Below are 15,903 nucleotides of genomic sequence, written 5' to 3'. Positions count from 1 at the left end.
CAACAAGAGCATTTGTTTTGCTTTTCTGCCTCATAAGCACCAGAAAATTAGTAATTTCTATCTTCACCGATTTCAGAGGAATACTTAAAATAATTTAATCAATGGACTTCAGTGTGAATGAGGGAGAGAAAGGAGTGGTTTTTGTGCTTTGAACAATGTGGACATGATGGAAGATCTAAGATGATGGCTGGAGATCGTTAGTGCCGGCTGAGAGCTGAAGCCACCCCAGAAAGCCAGAGAAGGGCTGTCGAAATGCCCTGGGGAAACATGAGGAATGTGAAGAGAGCAGGATGGAACCCCCGAGCATCTCACGTAAGATCTGTTAGGATCTTCTAGAGGCTTTCTCCTGTTTGGAGGAAACAGACCTGCAGGGAAACTCTTCAGTTTCCCCCTCTCTGTTCTGTTCTTAGCAATCCGAGCTTGACTGCCTCTCTCTGTGTCCTAGATGCTGGAGTCTGGGTGTGTCTCTTTGATTGTCTTCCCTCTGCTCGTCCCGAGTGGCCCCTCTCTCTGCTTTGCACAGCAGTTACAGGTGCTGGTAGGTGGAGCTCGCCCCCATTTCTGTGAATCACGACTAGGATAAAGCCATTGTCCCTAGTTCCCGTAATCACCTCCTCCCCACCCCACAAGATCACTGGAGTTCCCAATACCCCTCCCTCAGTCTCTTTATTCATGATATGGTCTAGGTTGGAATCTTCCTTTGGAGGAGGACTCAAGTGCCGGGAATTTATACTTTATAAATTTTAGCTTTGAATTAACTCAGTCATGGGTTAGTAAACCTTTTGATCTGAAGATCACTTTGAACTCATAGACCATATTAATCATTAATCAAGGGGACCAGGTGTTGTTTGATTAACAGACCAACAACTCCCCCATGCCAGGGCGTACGTAGTAACTTCAAAATACAGCACTCATCTGTCTTTTGCTTATTATGTTTGGGACAGAAAGACACTTCTCTGGGTCCTTTCTGGTTTGTACCCAGTGAGGCAGAGACCCTCAGGAGCATTTCAGGGCTTATGTTCACTCATTCATCCAACAGATATTTTGGAGTGTCTGCCATGTGCCAAGCCCTGGCTCCGCCCACCTCTGCCTGAACCCATGAGCGCTGGTCAGGGCTGGCAGTGAGCAGTTCTGAGATGGTTGGGGGAATGCAAGATGCAGTGGAGCATGAGGTGGAGACTACCTGCTGGCCAGTGGTCTCCCCCTGCTTCCGAGCTGTCCATAAAGTCATGAGCTCTGGAATGCACACACCATATTTTGCAGATGAAGAGGGGAGCGTTTCCTGAAGTGTTACTAAAAAACCTGTAGCAGTTCCTGCATTCTAGGGTAAAAACAATTCTGCTTCGAGTGGGACCCCTTGGTGAGCCTGTTTAGTCTTGTAGATAGATATAAGGCGCATACCCACTGTTGGAGGGGAGATTCCAAGGGAAAGTCATCTGAATGCAGATGTTTCTGAGATGTTAAATACTGGTCTCTTGTTTGTGTTCTTATTTTTTTTAGTGTTTATTCCTTTTTGTTTTGGGGGCATGGGTGAGTGGGGACAGTGGTGGCATTGGTTCGCTTGACATATCACAGGGAACAGAGAACAGAAACGTTCTGTGTTCCTTAATTAGGGAGGCCCAGTCTAAGTGACACATGGCCTGGCAGGTGCTACGTACAACCCAGTTGTTTTGCTTAAGGATGGAAAGATGGACTTTGGGAAACCCTGAATAACCTCTGCAGAGATTATTGTGATGACAGAGGGATCTGGTGTTGCTGGCCAGGAGTGGGAGATAACGAGGGGAAAATATACCAGTCAGACGTGCCAACTGACACGTGGGGAATGAAGCCCATCTCTGGGGCAGCAGGCCAGGGGCTGAGGAGAGAAACAGACAGAGGGGACCCCCTAGTGACACCGGGAGTAGGGATGAGCTGCTCCCCAGTTCCTAGTTTTATGTCTTTGTCTTACGCTTATAATCACCTTCTGTTAGCCGCAAGCCACCTGCTTGCTGTGTGTGGGGGGCATAAAGGAAGGAGCTAGTGTGCACGGCTTTTAGCACCCGAGAGGGCTGCAGCTACGGGGAGGAGAGGTTCAGGGATGCCCCAGAGGGAGTCCGTTGGGAGCAAGCAGACCAGAGTTTCCGTGTGGGAGTCCTCTGGAACCTTCTGGGACGGAACTGGATTTCCCGCAGTCAGGCGGGAGGGGAGCTTGTTCAAAAAAGTAAAGATTTTAAAGGGAGTCATGACTTTTGATTCTGCAGGACTGGGATTTTTGTGTCACACGTAGTCAAGCACAGCACAAGGGGAGGGGGTGTTGGATGCATGGCATGCTGATGCTAATAGACCATTCTGACCCTACACTGTTCCTACTGAAACTTCTTTTATCACTTTAGCCGAACAATACAAAGTCTAAGAATGCTTTCTGAGCCATTCAAAGTTCTGTTCTCTTGAAGTGTCTGTTCCCAGTGCTGGTTTTTTTTGCGGTACGCGGGCCTCTCACCGTTGTGGCCTCTCCCGTTGCGGAGCACAGGCTCCGGACGCGCAGGCTCAGCGGCCATGGCTCACGGGCCAAGCCGCTCCACGGCATGTGGGATCTTCCCGGACCGGGGCACGAACCCGCGTCCCCTGCATCGGCAGGCGGACTCTCAACCACTGCGCCGCCAGGGAAGCCTAGTTCCCAGTGCTTTTGAAGCCCACCAGCCCATCGTTAACTGGGCAGATGCTTTAACCAGAAGACAACTATTTATGGACCACACGATGTTTCTTGGTGCAAAGTGGTTCTCTTTTTGTTTTCTTCTTCTTTTTGTTTGATTATGGTGGGTATTAAAATATATTTGGTTTGCTAGGTTAAATATAAAAAGACGATTTTTTTCTGTGTACTTTCAGAAAGATTGCTTAAAGTTCAACTTCAAAGTTAAAGCATATTTGAGTTTGTAGCAACGTGGGGGGGGGTGCCTTGTAAATGAGTAATTTGGGGTTCTGCCAGTTCCGTTTCAAAAGAAGGGCATTTGAAAAGAAACCAGTGGAGGCCACAGGTTCCTGGTGTTTCCGTCTTGATGCAGGATGGCTCCCCCAACCTTTGCTTGATCCTGCGAGTCGTGAGCGTGTTGGCAGGGAGAGTTCTGAGTTGGAAAGACAAGGGAGATCTGGCTGGCTTTAGTGGATTTCCCAGAGCCCTGGCTTCTGCACTTTGCTTGAGCATCAGAACCCTCCCTTTAGGCATAACATCATCGAGCTGCCTGATGAGTGAAGCGGGAAAAATGGAGCAGCTCTGGGCTGGGCTGGGCAGGGCCCAGAACTTCACTTGGGCAGCCTGGGGGGCGTGTGCTAGACCCGAAGCCCTGGCGGACAGGCTTCACCAACAGTTGAGGGCAATAAAGTAATAATGACAAGGACAGCAGTGACATTCGTGGACCGTTCACGCTGTCCCAGGTGCCGTTTCTTTCTTTTTTAAAAATTTATAGTGAATTTTATTTAAAAAAATTTTTAATGTAATTTTTATTTTATATTGGGGTATAGTTGATTTACAATGTTGTGTTCGTTTCAGATGTACAGCAAAGTGGTTCCGTTATACGTATACATATACCCATTATTTTTCAGATCCTTTTCCCATTTAGGTCATTACAGAGTATTGAGTAGAGTTCCCTGTGCTCTACAGTAGGTCCTTGTTGATTATCTATTTTATATATAGTAGCGTGTATATGCTAATCCCAGCCTCCTAATTTATCCCTGTGCTGTTTTAAATACTTTTGGACGACCTTCAGTCACCCTGTGGCTCTATGTGTTCATTATCTCCATTACAGACTTGGCCCCCGTGAACACGTAGCACCCACTCACCCAGCTTTACACAGTGCTCCAGCTGGGTAAATGTTTATAGCAGTAATGTCTCCACTTGGCAAAATAAGGACTTTAAAATCAAGAGCTGCTTTATCATGAACCCAGAGATAAATACCAGAAGAGGGTATTTAAGGCCCGAAGATGCATAATTGAAAAGGGAAATGTGGGCAGGGAGAAAGGGCTAGTCATCCACGGGGCTCACAGCAGAGGCAGAACTAATTGCATATAATCCTAATACCAGACCTTGGCTTTGGGGTGAATAGTAATAGATATTCATGAGTAGGATAAGCTTTCGAGCTGACCTGTGATACCTTTGGGACAGAAACTCCCTGCAGGGTACAGACACTGAATTGTGATGACCCAAATGCAGTGTCTCTCACAGGGCTGAAGCAACAAGGTGTGTCCTCTTTACCGGGAGGTGGCGGGAAAAGACTCAATCCCGGGAGGAACTCGGGAGCCATGGATCATCAGAACCTCTTTGGTGGGAATCCACTTCCAGGATTGAGGCTGCACGGGGCCACCCACCAGTGGCTGCAGCAGAGCTTGCCCGGACGCTGAAACCCACCGGGAGGGCCGCATCTGGCGTCTCAGGGATCCCGGTCTGGCACATTGTAGCAGGAGCAGCCTTCACCGCCATCTCGGCTCAGGGTGATAAAACAAGAAGTTTCAATATTTCTCACTCACATGCAGACGCTGAGGGTTCTGTTCTTCCATTCCTCTGTGCCCCATGGGTGGTAGCCATGGGGCTTCGCAGGGCAATAGGAGAACAGTGCTCTGAACTGGTGAAACTGCTTTTTGGGGGCTCACACCCAGGACCTCTACTCTGCAAGGCTGGGCTCCGGAAGGGTGAGGCGGGAGAGGCTCACTGAGCCTTGTCGGTTTAAGGGCACTACCCAGACCCCAAACACGAGGACGCGGCCAGACATATAATATTAAGAAAAGTGTGGAAAGAAGGATATTTGGCATGGTTGAGCTGTCATCCTCCAAATACAGGGAAATAACCTGTTAGAGACATCTTGAAGTCTCACCCCTGGATATCCCCTGAGCCACAAGTAGACCTGCGTTAGGACTCTCTTAGTTTCAAGGGACAGAATACTCAACAACAAAAGTGCTTAAGTGAAGTGACGAATTTACTGGCTTAAGTGACTGTCAAATCCTGGCACAGAAAAGAGTACATCTGGACTTAGGCCTTCATAACATCAGCGTCAAAATACCCTGATGGGCCAGTTCTCCAGAACTGTGTGATTATTGTGGGTTAGGAAGTGAAGGAGTCAGGCGGGCAGAAACAGCCAATGACCACAGTACACCTTACGATCTCAGATCTTTGCTCTTCCTCTCCCAGTAGGACCCCAAACATGATCTAGTGCACAGAAGCTGATCGTTCTGTCCAGACTCATGGCTGGGATTCCTTAGAGAAGCTTTCTATGTAGTGAGATACACGGGTAGCACTGGTTAAGTTTCCCCCCCTTAGGTTATTCCATAGGAAATGTGTGTTTTCTCCTGCTCCTTGGACAATAACATATTCTCTTGTGTTTCTGGAAAATGATTCCCCTCCTGGGCAATGAAAACCACAGAATTAAAGCCTGCACACAAACTATGGTATATGCTCTTTAGGCTACTGGGCAGTTATACAGGCCGATTGAAGATCCATGCTGTAGGACTCTTACGTATCTGATGATTACTTTAGGGGGTACCCACAGAAGTGACTGATAACGTTCTCATGATGGATATTACCAATTGATAACAGACCAGCAAATGGCAACAGAATTTTAAGATCCAGATTGAAGATCAGTGAGCTCTCTCATTTATAGTGCAAAATGTGGCTCCCTCCCGCCTATGCTGTGTGGACTGGTATTGATTCAATGACTTTGACGTAATCCCTATAGTCAAACTTTATCCGTTCAAGGAAGAACAGAACTGGGGCCAAGTCTAAAATTCATCAGTTCCTAAGGAGCCCCAGATACGTTATGCACTGATGAAGGTGTATTGGGGAACTTATGGCAACAAAGGAATCTCTTCGTATTTTTGGACACTGAGGAATAATTCACTGTGCTACCAGGAGGTACTCATGTTACACTGGGAAATTACTTTAACTGGATATGGAAATAACTTTCAGATTGGACAATGGACTGTTGTGATTTTGTGGGTGGGAACTTCAGGGCTGATACACGTCAAGTAGTGGTGATTGATACTGTATTGTGGGATGTATTGTGGGAATCAATATGTTCTATCTGTGTAGTATTCTGGTTATTGTAAGGGACGTTCCCAATGGGGAAATGTCGCAATTCGAAGCAGATTAGTAAGATAAGTGCACACCAGGAACCATCTATCTTCCCCAGCGTTGTCACGTAGTTCCTTTGTGATAGTAGAGGATAGCATTGTAGAGGGAAGCAGGTTACTACAGTAATCATGGAGATAACGGAGGAAGAAGAGCTTACTAAAAATATCACATTATTAAATAGCTTTGTGTGATCAATCAAAAAAGTCCAGTGAAGCTTGGTGCTCCACTGTGGACCCCTGAAATTTAGGGAGGCATTATCTCCCTTGCGACTGCAGTTGTGATATCATGAAGTCATGGAGTCGTCATGGAGTCCATTGTGCAGACCGAGGGCACATGTTAAGCAGTGATGATGACATTGCTAATGCCTGTTAAGAGACAGTTTCTTATTGCCATTTGGGTTCTAGTGAGGTATGAGCCTTCCCGCTCTGCCTCCCTCAGAAAGGAGCTGCCGAGTATAAAATAGATACTTTAGCTGCAGGCTGGCGTCAGCTCTTCATCAGTGGGGTGTCCCACAACTCAGATTGTAGTCTTCTGATCCCTTTTTGTGACCTCCTTTGTGGGTTGTGGTACAAAGACGATGAAGAACTTGTATCCTCGGCTACTTGTCACTTCACTGTCTATGTAGATAAATAAAAATGTTTGTTTTATCTGTATTCTCTGAATCAGTTAAGGCTCTGATCTTTTGATGGGATCTTGACAGACTAAGGATGAGCTCTTGGAGTTGTGGTTCGAAAAGGGAGCATGGAGGAAATATAACCAGCAAAAGAGATATTAGGAATAGCTAGAAAATCTATGTTAGATATTGTCTACTTCACATATTCTTTTACTTATTATTGCTTGCTTCTCCTGATGTCTCTGTACATTTTACCCTCACCCATACAAATGGATCCATATAAATGGATTAATTTTCATTTCATCCAAATAAAATGCCTGGTTTTCCCTTAACTCTTTATTGTCCTTCCCTCAAAATTCAAACAATGTCAAATTCGGTCAATTCTATCCACTAAATCTATTTCCATCATCGTAATGAAATCAGAATGAAAATCGTAACATTTCCTGACCTAATACAATTTTAGCCCAAACTGAAGAAACAGTGTTCACGGTCTCTTGGTGTGCAGTAAAGACTTTAACTCAATGGCTTAGGATGTTCAAAACCTGCTCTATCTGAGGAAAGGACTGGCCTTTTTCTCTCTCCTGGGAGACAACCTATAAGTCTTTTGAATATTTGATTTGATAAGGGTTTATTTGTATATTTGGGACTTGGGCTATGACAGATAGTTTAGCTATGAATCTGATTTATGGTGAGTGAGTGCTTTTGTTAACCTGGGGCCATGGGTCATTTTATATCAGTCTGACCTCTTGGGGGACTAGAACTGAGTAGTTAAGGGCAGTCACTTGGGGTGGTCCAACTTACAAGACAGACACCCAATAAAAACCCTGGACACCTAGGCCTGGGTGAGTTTCTGTGGCTGGAATTTCTTCATACGTGTTGCTGGTAGAATTAAGTGGTGTTCGTAACTCCAAACAGGAAAGGCCAACAGGAAGCTCGTGCTTGATTCCTTCTGGGTTCCACCTAAGGCATTTTTCCTTTTCTGATTTAAATTTTTCTTTTCGCTGTAATAAACCATAAGCATACTATAAGGGCTTTTCAGAATTCTGTTACTCCTTCCAGTAAATCATGAAACTCAAGTGTGTTCTTGGGGACCCACAACACTCTTGGGATACTTCAGTGAAGGTAAATTAACAGATTAGTCTTTGTTTTGCGTCTGGTGTTTTGGGATTAAAAAAACCCTCTTAACCATTAATTTTCATGCAGGAGGTTTATTAGAACTACAATCTATAAGTTTGTGAGGAAGGCATGACTGGTTACAGCTAAATGTTGAACCGGTATTGTTGCAACAGAGTGCCCAGGCAACCTACGGGAGGAGGTAGAGATGGAAGAGCCCTTCAGAAATGTCTGGTCTCGAGTCACAGAATGAACCAAGTTAACGCCACAAGGATGAGTTATTGTGTATGAGCAGTCCCTCAGGAGTGTAACATTGAAGGGTGTACATCAGTTTGACCAAGGACCAGTCCAAGGAATAGATGTGTGCATTAAGTCATACTCCTGTTGTAGCCCATCTATCTTGCCCATAGGGATGGTATGCTTTATTTGTCATTGCCATAGTTTATCTAAAATAGAACAATACATGCTATATCTAGGAAGTGAACACGTTGATAAATGACAAAAAGCAGCTCTTTAGTTGAGATATCCTTGTATAAGAGTTTTCAGCTCCTATGAACATGCTATACAGACAACGGCTTATGGTGACTAAGCCACTTAGTCTCTGTCTTGCAATCAACAGCAGCTCATGGACTCTGGAGAAAACAGATTCTGGGAAACAGGGAGCAACTAATGTGTCTTTGAGTTTTCTGAAAAGAAAGATGATAGGATGGTAAAAAACAAAAACAAACAAACCCCAGCGGTCTCTAGCTTTCACACATTTCCTTTTCTCAGGTTCACTACAAGACTGTACTCCACTCAGTGATGTCCTAATAGCTTTGAGAATAATAAAGGGTAATCGCTTAGAGAGGGTACCAAGGGAAGCCTCTTTCAGCAGAGATTTCCATGCCACGTCATTACATAAATCACCTGCTGTCCTAAAAACAGCTGCACTTGCTTTATGTACTGTCCTTCTTTAGGAACCGTTGACTAGATTCCATGATACTATTTCTGAATAATTAATAGAATCAGATATTATATAACGATTGTCAAAAATTATATACAGCCTCATGGTTCGAAAGGGTATGGTTGACAAGGCCTCTGTAAGTGGGTAGTCTGTGTCTATGTCCAGGAAGAAGCTCTGATATTACAATTAGGAGGCAAGATTTGCCATATAGCATTTCCTCACTTGACTTTAAATGTCATTAGTTATCTGAATTCGGCTTTTCCTTTTCTAAAAATCCTTTTAAGAGATACTACAGGACTTCCCTGGTGGCGTGGTGGTTGAGAGTCTGCCTGCCAATGCAGGGGACACGGGTTCGAGCCCTGGCCTGGGAAGATCCCACATGCCCTGGCAACAAACAGTAGCTTCTGCTCTCCACAGCTAGAGAAAGCCCGCATGCAGCGGGGAAGGCCCAACACAGCCATAAATAAATAAATTAATTAAAAAAAAAAAAAAAAGAGATACTACAAAATGTAGAGTAAACGAAACATGTTCACTCATGATCCCGTTACAGAACAATGACAGATTGGACGTTTTTGAAGAATGACCCTGCAACTCTGTGTCAGACTGAAAGGAAAATTCCCCAACCCTCTCACCACAGTTTTCTATACTTGTGCTTACTATACTTCTCCACCAAAATATACCTCACTCTCCTCTCTGTATCACAGAGCATCTGCTGGGCCGCAGCTGCTGGTGTAATGTCAAAGACCCATGAGGACCTGTGGGACTTTATCTGCCGTGAAACATCAGATTTTATGGACTGGCAGCCAAGCTAGCCTTTGGGGTGATGCACAATAGATGCTGTCTAGTCTTTCTCCTGATGGGATATCGAACAATGCATTAGGAAGAAGACCAGAGAAACCAATGACATTCATTATTGATAATTCCTTGGCATTCCCTTTCTCTCTTTCCCACTTTCTGCAAGTGGTAATTTCTGTGCTTCTTGATCTCTTGGAAGTCATTTGGCAGGGAAAAGGCAAAAGAAGACATAAGACTGGGGCTTCCCTGGTGGTGCAGTGGTTAAGAATCCGCCTGCCAATGCAGGGGACACAGGTTCAAGCCCTGGTCCGGGAAGATCCCACATACCGTGGAACAACTAACCCCCTGAGCCACAACTACTGAAGCCCGCGCACCTAGAGCCTGAGCTCCGCAACAGGAGAAGCCACCGCAATAAGAAGCGTGTGCACCAAACGAAGAGGAGCCCCCGCCCGCTGCAACTAGAGAAAGCCCTTGCACAGCAATGAAGACCCAACGCAGCCAAAACTAAAAAAATAAATTTATTTTAAAAAGAACTGAAATTTAAAAAAAAAGACTGTAAGACTGATTGACTTGATTGTGTTTCAAAAACTAAAGCCCATGGGGTAACTAGAAGGTATGTGTGGAAGAGCTAATAAGAGAAAGAAGTTGAGTGTCTAGGAAGTCTGAGGATGGAGGAGTGCTTGTAGGTTCTGGGGGAGCAGGAACCCAGTCCTGAGCCCTGGCAACACTCTATGGAAACAGAAGACCCCTTCCATTGTGGCTGTAAAAGGAGCTGAGCTGTCAGATGAGAAGCCCCAGATTCCAACATTTCATTGTGGTGTGAATGGCAGAATTGCTGCACTTGAGTGTCTACTGGTCTGGTAGTAACCTCTTTGAACAGGTAACCGATAACCAGTGCAGCTCCTCCTTGTAACCGTATATACTCCTGGAATCTGGATAGCTCTGGTGTGGAAGTCTTGTGGAAATAATTTCCCAAAGTAACTGATTTGCAATTTTCTACCAGCCTGGAGGGAATGAGGACTTTAAAATAAATTTTCTTTGCCCATAGAAAATAAAAATGTGATGCCACGCCAGTACACAGAGACTAATATCTGCTACATCTGTTTTTATACATTTTTTTTTCATTTCTTCTTTGTATCCAAGGTTCCTATCATACTGCTTGGTAACTATTACATGCTGAATAAATGGTTGCTGAATCAATGAAAGATTTTTAAAGCTCTTTATAATGACACCGTTCTGTTTTGTGCAGTTGTGTGGTATATGTTATTTTATAACTCCACCATCAATTAGCAAGTTTCCATTTACATTCTTCAGAAAAGTTGGTATTTTACTTAGCTTGTATGTCTTTAAATTTCAGTGGTTTTGTACAGTTTTTCATAAATTTATTAGTCATAGGATTTTTTTCTTTTGAAAATTATATGCTCTTGCCTTTTGACCATCTAATATTGAATTATGTATTCTTTCATGAATATTTATTAGAATCCTACATATTAATATAGAATAATTTTGAAAATTGTTAACTTGTCTTTTGCAGTTTATTTTTGATAGTATCTTATAATATTTTAGAATGCTGCGTTATCCTTTTAAAACTTAGAGTACAGAAACTTACAAAGAAGAAAGTAAAATCTCATAAAGGTACACCACTAAAAGTTAACAGCTTTTATCATTTTGGTGAATATTTTTTCTAGACTTCTCCCATAAGTTTTTCGAGTTTTGTCCAATAGAGGTTTTAAATGAGTATTTAGTCAAATCTACCTATATTTAAATCGTTGGCATTTGCTTTCCTTATCAGAACGTTTTCTTAATCCCAAGACTTTGTACCCACGTTTTCTATTGAATAACATGGCTTAATTGTTCCATTTGTCATTTTAACCATATGGAATATATATTTTTTTGGTTTAGAGAATGAAATCAAATTATTAGTCATTTATTTCTAAAGTTAGTTAATGATATTTATTACATAATCATTTTTTCTACCAGTGATTTATGATGCCCAAATTATCAAATTTTAAGTGTTCTACACACCACCGTCTCATTCTGGACTTCTTTTGATTTGTAAATGCACCTACATTTCATTTCAGCGTATGCTGCCCCGAATACTTGCACCACTTTCCCTCCATAAACTTCATTTTTCTGGATCTTGTCTATAATTAATTTGTAGATATATTTGGAACTTTTTCAGATTGTCCCCAAAGTAATCATTACATCAATTACTCTGTCATTAATTAGAGCAGAATCAGTGTTTTAAATACTATTCTTTCTTTCCAGAAACATGCTAGGGTTCTACAGTTATACACATATTTTATTATGATCCCTTTAAAAGTATTATGACTTTCCTCAGACTTCTTATTATGAGTAGTCATAGGCATTTTATATATAGTTATTTAGAACTGCAATTGTAAATGGGGTCCATTTTTCCTTTATATCTTTTTATTTATTTGTTTTCCAAATTTTGCCAATATCTGGGAATGATCCTAATTTTTCTTGTTTATCTCGCTCTTTGATTAGCAGTTAGTTCCTGGAATCCTTTAAAACTGTGTCACTTTCATGGAAGTATCTTCCTGCTTTGCTTTTCTTGAGCCTTTTCTCCTAGAACAAATACAATGAAAACAACAAACGAACAAAATTTTAAAAACATGGAAAAACATCTATGTCCTGCATTCTTTAGAGCAAGCTGATTCTTGGTCCACGAGCTTTGATAAAAACCATGACACCTGCCCTGAGAATTTGAGTAGATTTTGTGAAGAAAAAAGCCAAGCTCCCAGGGCAGAATCTGGAGAGGCAGCTTTGATAGTTTCAGCGCTCACCCTTGGACACCATGGTATTGGCTAACGGGGTCTTTGGAAGAGGCAAGGGAAGTATATTAAAGTATTTAAACCCTTTCAAATTCTTGATCACTTAAAAATACCAATAACTACCACCCTTTTCCTCTCTTTTCCTAACACTTTCATTCCCAGTGAAAACCAGGTGGTCTGAATCTTACAGGCAACACAGTAGGACTCCTTCCCCTGAGATATATTGTCACCTGTGGAAGGGGCTCTTGTCCTCTCCCTGATCTCCCTCAGATCTTCAGCGACCAGGGCAGGTCACAGACCTACAGACACCAGCAATCTCAGGGAGGTCACTGCCCTCACTGGGCTGAGGGCTGCCAGGATCTGAGGGATGAGAATCTGATGTCTGGATCTGTGCATGTTTGTGAAACGCTTTCAAGGGTATGTATGTCACACGAGGGCATTAATTTTGGCTTCTTCATCACTAAACCTACTGGTGCCTACTGGTGTTGGTCTGTGTGATCTAGGGAGGCTTGGGGGAGTCTGAGGTCACTGTGAGGAGGGATGAGGCTGTAGCTAAACCAAACGCACTGACCACCTGGAGTAGTCTAGGTGTAAGCCTTCTGGGGACAATGACCCTGCACGGTGCCTTGCCCTCCTAGCACGAGCCTACATCACACAGCAACCCTAAGGGAGAGCCAGCGGTTTACTCACTCCTTTTCCACATCCTGGATGGAGTCAGGCAGAGGCTTATTCCTGGTTTCAGGGAGGAGTGGAACAACAAGGCCAGCGAGGATGGAGCAGACTCCATAGATGAGCCAGGGTAGGTGGGGAGAATATACTGTTAGGATCATCAGGAGGGGAGCCAGGGCTGCCCCAACATTAGAAGCAATTCCCATGAATCCTGAGGCTGTTACCCTTGGAGTGCAAACAACAATACAAAAATAATCTGGTATAAATCCGTACAAGTAACTTGTGATTTATTATTTTGCTTTGATTATGGGAGACACCTCAGCAATATTTAGATGAAGGCTGATGACGTACCCTTACGTTTAAAATGTGCTCTTGTTTGCTCACAAATCTTTCAAGTGCACAAGTGCATTAAGATATGTTTTCATTATTGAAAAAATACTCTTACCAACAGCACCTACCCTTTAATGGTTCAGCAGATTATGGGAGATGACACATTAAAGGGCTTAACTCATGCCTGACAAAAGTGAGATTTTAACAAAAATTTTGGCTATAATTTTTGTTAATATTATTATAATCAATGCTTTTGATAATGAATCAGATTAGTTTTCTTTCCACTATAAATCTTGATTAGCTGGGAAAGGTCTGTTTTGACCCTGATAGAGCTTCCATGAGATTGTGTACCTGACAATGGTGGGGACTAGTTCATTTCCATGGGCAAAAGAACACATGAGAGCCATAGAAGAAACTGCTATTCCCAAAGTTGACAAAGCCACACGCAAGGTCTGTATTTCTGGAGAAGAAGACAAGTGAGACTCAGGAAATCTGAGCTGAAGAAATCACCATCCACCAAATTATAAATGAAAAAGACACAGTTGGGGGACATCCCTGGTGGTCCAGTGGCTAAGATTCCACGATCCCAACGCAGGGGTCCTGGGCTCGACCCCTGGTCAGGGAACTAGATCCCACATGCCGCAACTGAAGATCCTGCACATGGCAATGAAGGTCCCGCGTGCTGCAGCTAAGACGCGGTGCAGCCAAATAATTAAGTAAATAAATAAATATTTAAAAAGAAAAAGACAGTTGGAGACACTTGCATGTGTTAAATACCTGGTAGAGAAAGCACACAGGGGCAGAGAATGTGCACAGCCTAATAGCTGAGAAATATTACAACTTAAATAAGAAATTAAAAACCTGAGTTATTGCATCAACTCTTCCTACATATCAGAGATTTCAGAAATTTGCCAAAGATGGAAAGGGGAACAAAAACCCAGCAAGAGTTTGCTTTCATTTACTCTGTCCAGTGTCTCCTCTGCCTTTCATGTATAACATAGGAGTATTATATGAGCAATTACTGATGGATGTAAGACTCGTCAATATCCTCCAGGAGTTCAAAACCTGGGTGTTTACACAATGTTGACATGGGGCTAGTAATGCAGTAGAGAGTAATAAGAGAATGGGGCTCGGGCTTCCCTGGTGGCGCAGTGGTTGAGAGTCCACCTGCCGATGCAGGGGACACGGGTTCGTGCCCTGATATGGGAGGATCCCACATGCCGCGGAGCGGCTGGGCCCGTGAGCCATGGCCGCTGAGCCTGCGCTCCGCAACGGGAGAGGCCACAGCAGTGAGAGGCCCGCGTACCGCAAAACAAACAAACAAAAAATCATGAAAGCGTGACAACGTGGGAGTGAGCTCTGTTGTAAGGCAGCAAATTTGCGTTGATGCTGATATTCAAGATGGGATCCTGTAAAGTGCATCACTGCACTGGGAGCTAGCTGAAGCATGGTGACCACCTGGGTTCCCCTATGAATTACATATGGTCATTTAATTTAGTAAAATTGATTTTAAGAGAGGCTGTTAACAGCTTAATGCCTTTTTCCTACTCTCTGTACCTTCTATGCTCGAAGACAAAGGATTAAAAATACCTTAGAGTCAAGATGACACCCTGGGACCAGGGTTGCAGTTATGGCGACCTAATTCCAGACACAAGAGTGGATACATACAATCAGGGAGTAAATTTTCACTGAAACTGTAGTAATAAGAAAGAGACCAGATAAAGGAAGTGACAGCTGTGTCCTCACATGAGATATAATTATATATAGTGACATAACACTGTCATTTACAGTTACAAGTGTGACTGGCCAAAGAGAAAGTGATCAATTACCAAACACATCTCTGATATGATGAAGACAACCACATGTCTGAACTGACTTTCACGGACCTTTGCCTCTTTCTCAGCCACTTAATGACAGAATCTATCCTAAATCCTCAGATTGGTTCTGGAAAATCCTTAGAACCCTAGTCTTCACTTCGTTCTGCCTTCAGATCCTGTCTTCAAATCTCTGAGGTAAGACATTTTCTTATTTCAACCTGTGCTCTCTTCTCACCTTGAGGCACAAATGTGATGGCCAGAATGGAGACTCCAAGGAGAAACATGAAGAGCGTCTGGCTTACTTGACGGCCCAGGTGATTCAGTGCCAAAAATGCAACATAATTGGCTGGGAGGTTGACTGCACCAAAAAGAACCTGGAACAGGAAAACATTGCTCCCTATGTACTGGAGGTGGAGAATCAGGCCAAAAAAGGACATGAAGTTTGCAAATCTGTGGTGAACAAAAATGAAAGACACTTATCATAAGGTTTAGAGCCTTTGTCTTACAAATGATGATAATAAATATTAGCCACGCAGCCAATGGTTGGTTTTAAAGTATAAAAACATGGTCTATTTTATGGAATAATTCCTCGCAAGGTGATGATTTTAAAATTCTAAAATTGGAGCTCCTAATTATTGTTAAGTTTTGGGGGAGGGTTTGGAGTGTTTTTTGTGGAGGATGCATGATGGAGCCTTCTAGTGTTTTAGAGCTTTTTTCTATATCTTTATCTG

General features: G+C 43.2%; 1 protein-coding gene across 6 annotated transcripts in view; it reads right to left on the bottom strand.

Moving 5' to 3' along the window:
- Positions 1–10,066: 10,066 nt before the first annotated feature.
- The window catches only part of LOC116758836 (solute carrier family 22 member 9), a 50,771-nt gene continuing 44,934 nt past the window's right edge, over positions 10,067–15,903 (bottom strand). For 2 of the 6 annotated variants that reach the window (XM_032642088.1, XM_032642085.1), the window contains 4 exons: positions 15,408–15,622; positions 13,707–13,815; positions 13,047–13,250; positions 10,067–12,150 (listed from right to left, as the gene is read on the bottom strand). In XM_032642088.1, coding sequence (XP_032497979.1) covers positions 12,090–12,150; positions 13,047–13,250; positions 13,707–13,815; positions 15,408–15,622 — 589 coding nt within the window. In that variant the 3' untranslated portion in view covers positions 10,067–12,089. Of the gene's footprint in view, positions 12,151–13,046; positions 13,251–13,706; positions 13,816–15,407; positions 15,623–15,903 lie in introns of those variants that run through there. The other 4 variants (XM_032642086.1, XM_032642087.1, XM_032642089.1 and 1 more) reach the window with 4 other exon arrangements.

This window comes from Phocoena sinus, chromosome 8, assembly GCF_008692025.1.
Source record: "Phocoena sinus isolate mPhoSin1 chromosome 8, mPhoSin1.pri, whole genome shotgun sequence".
NCBI lineage: Eukaryota > Metazoa > Chordata > Mammalia > Artiodactyla > Phocoenidae > Phocoena > Phocoena sinus.
Note: the sequence above shows the minus strand (reverse complement) of the source record. Positions and strands in the feature narration are given on the sequence as shown.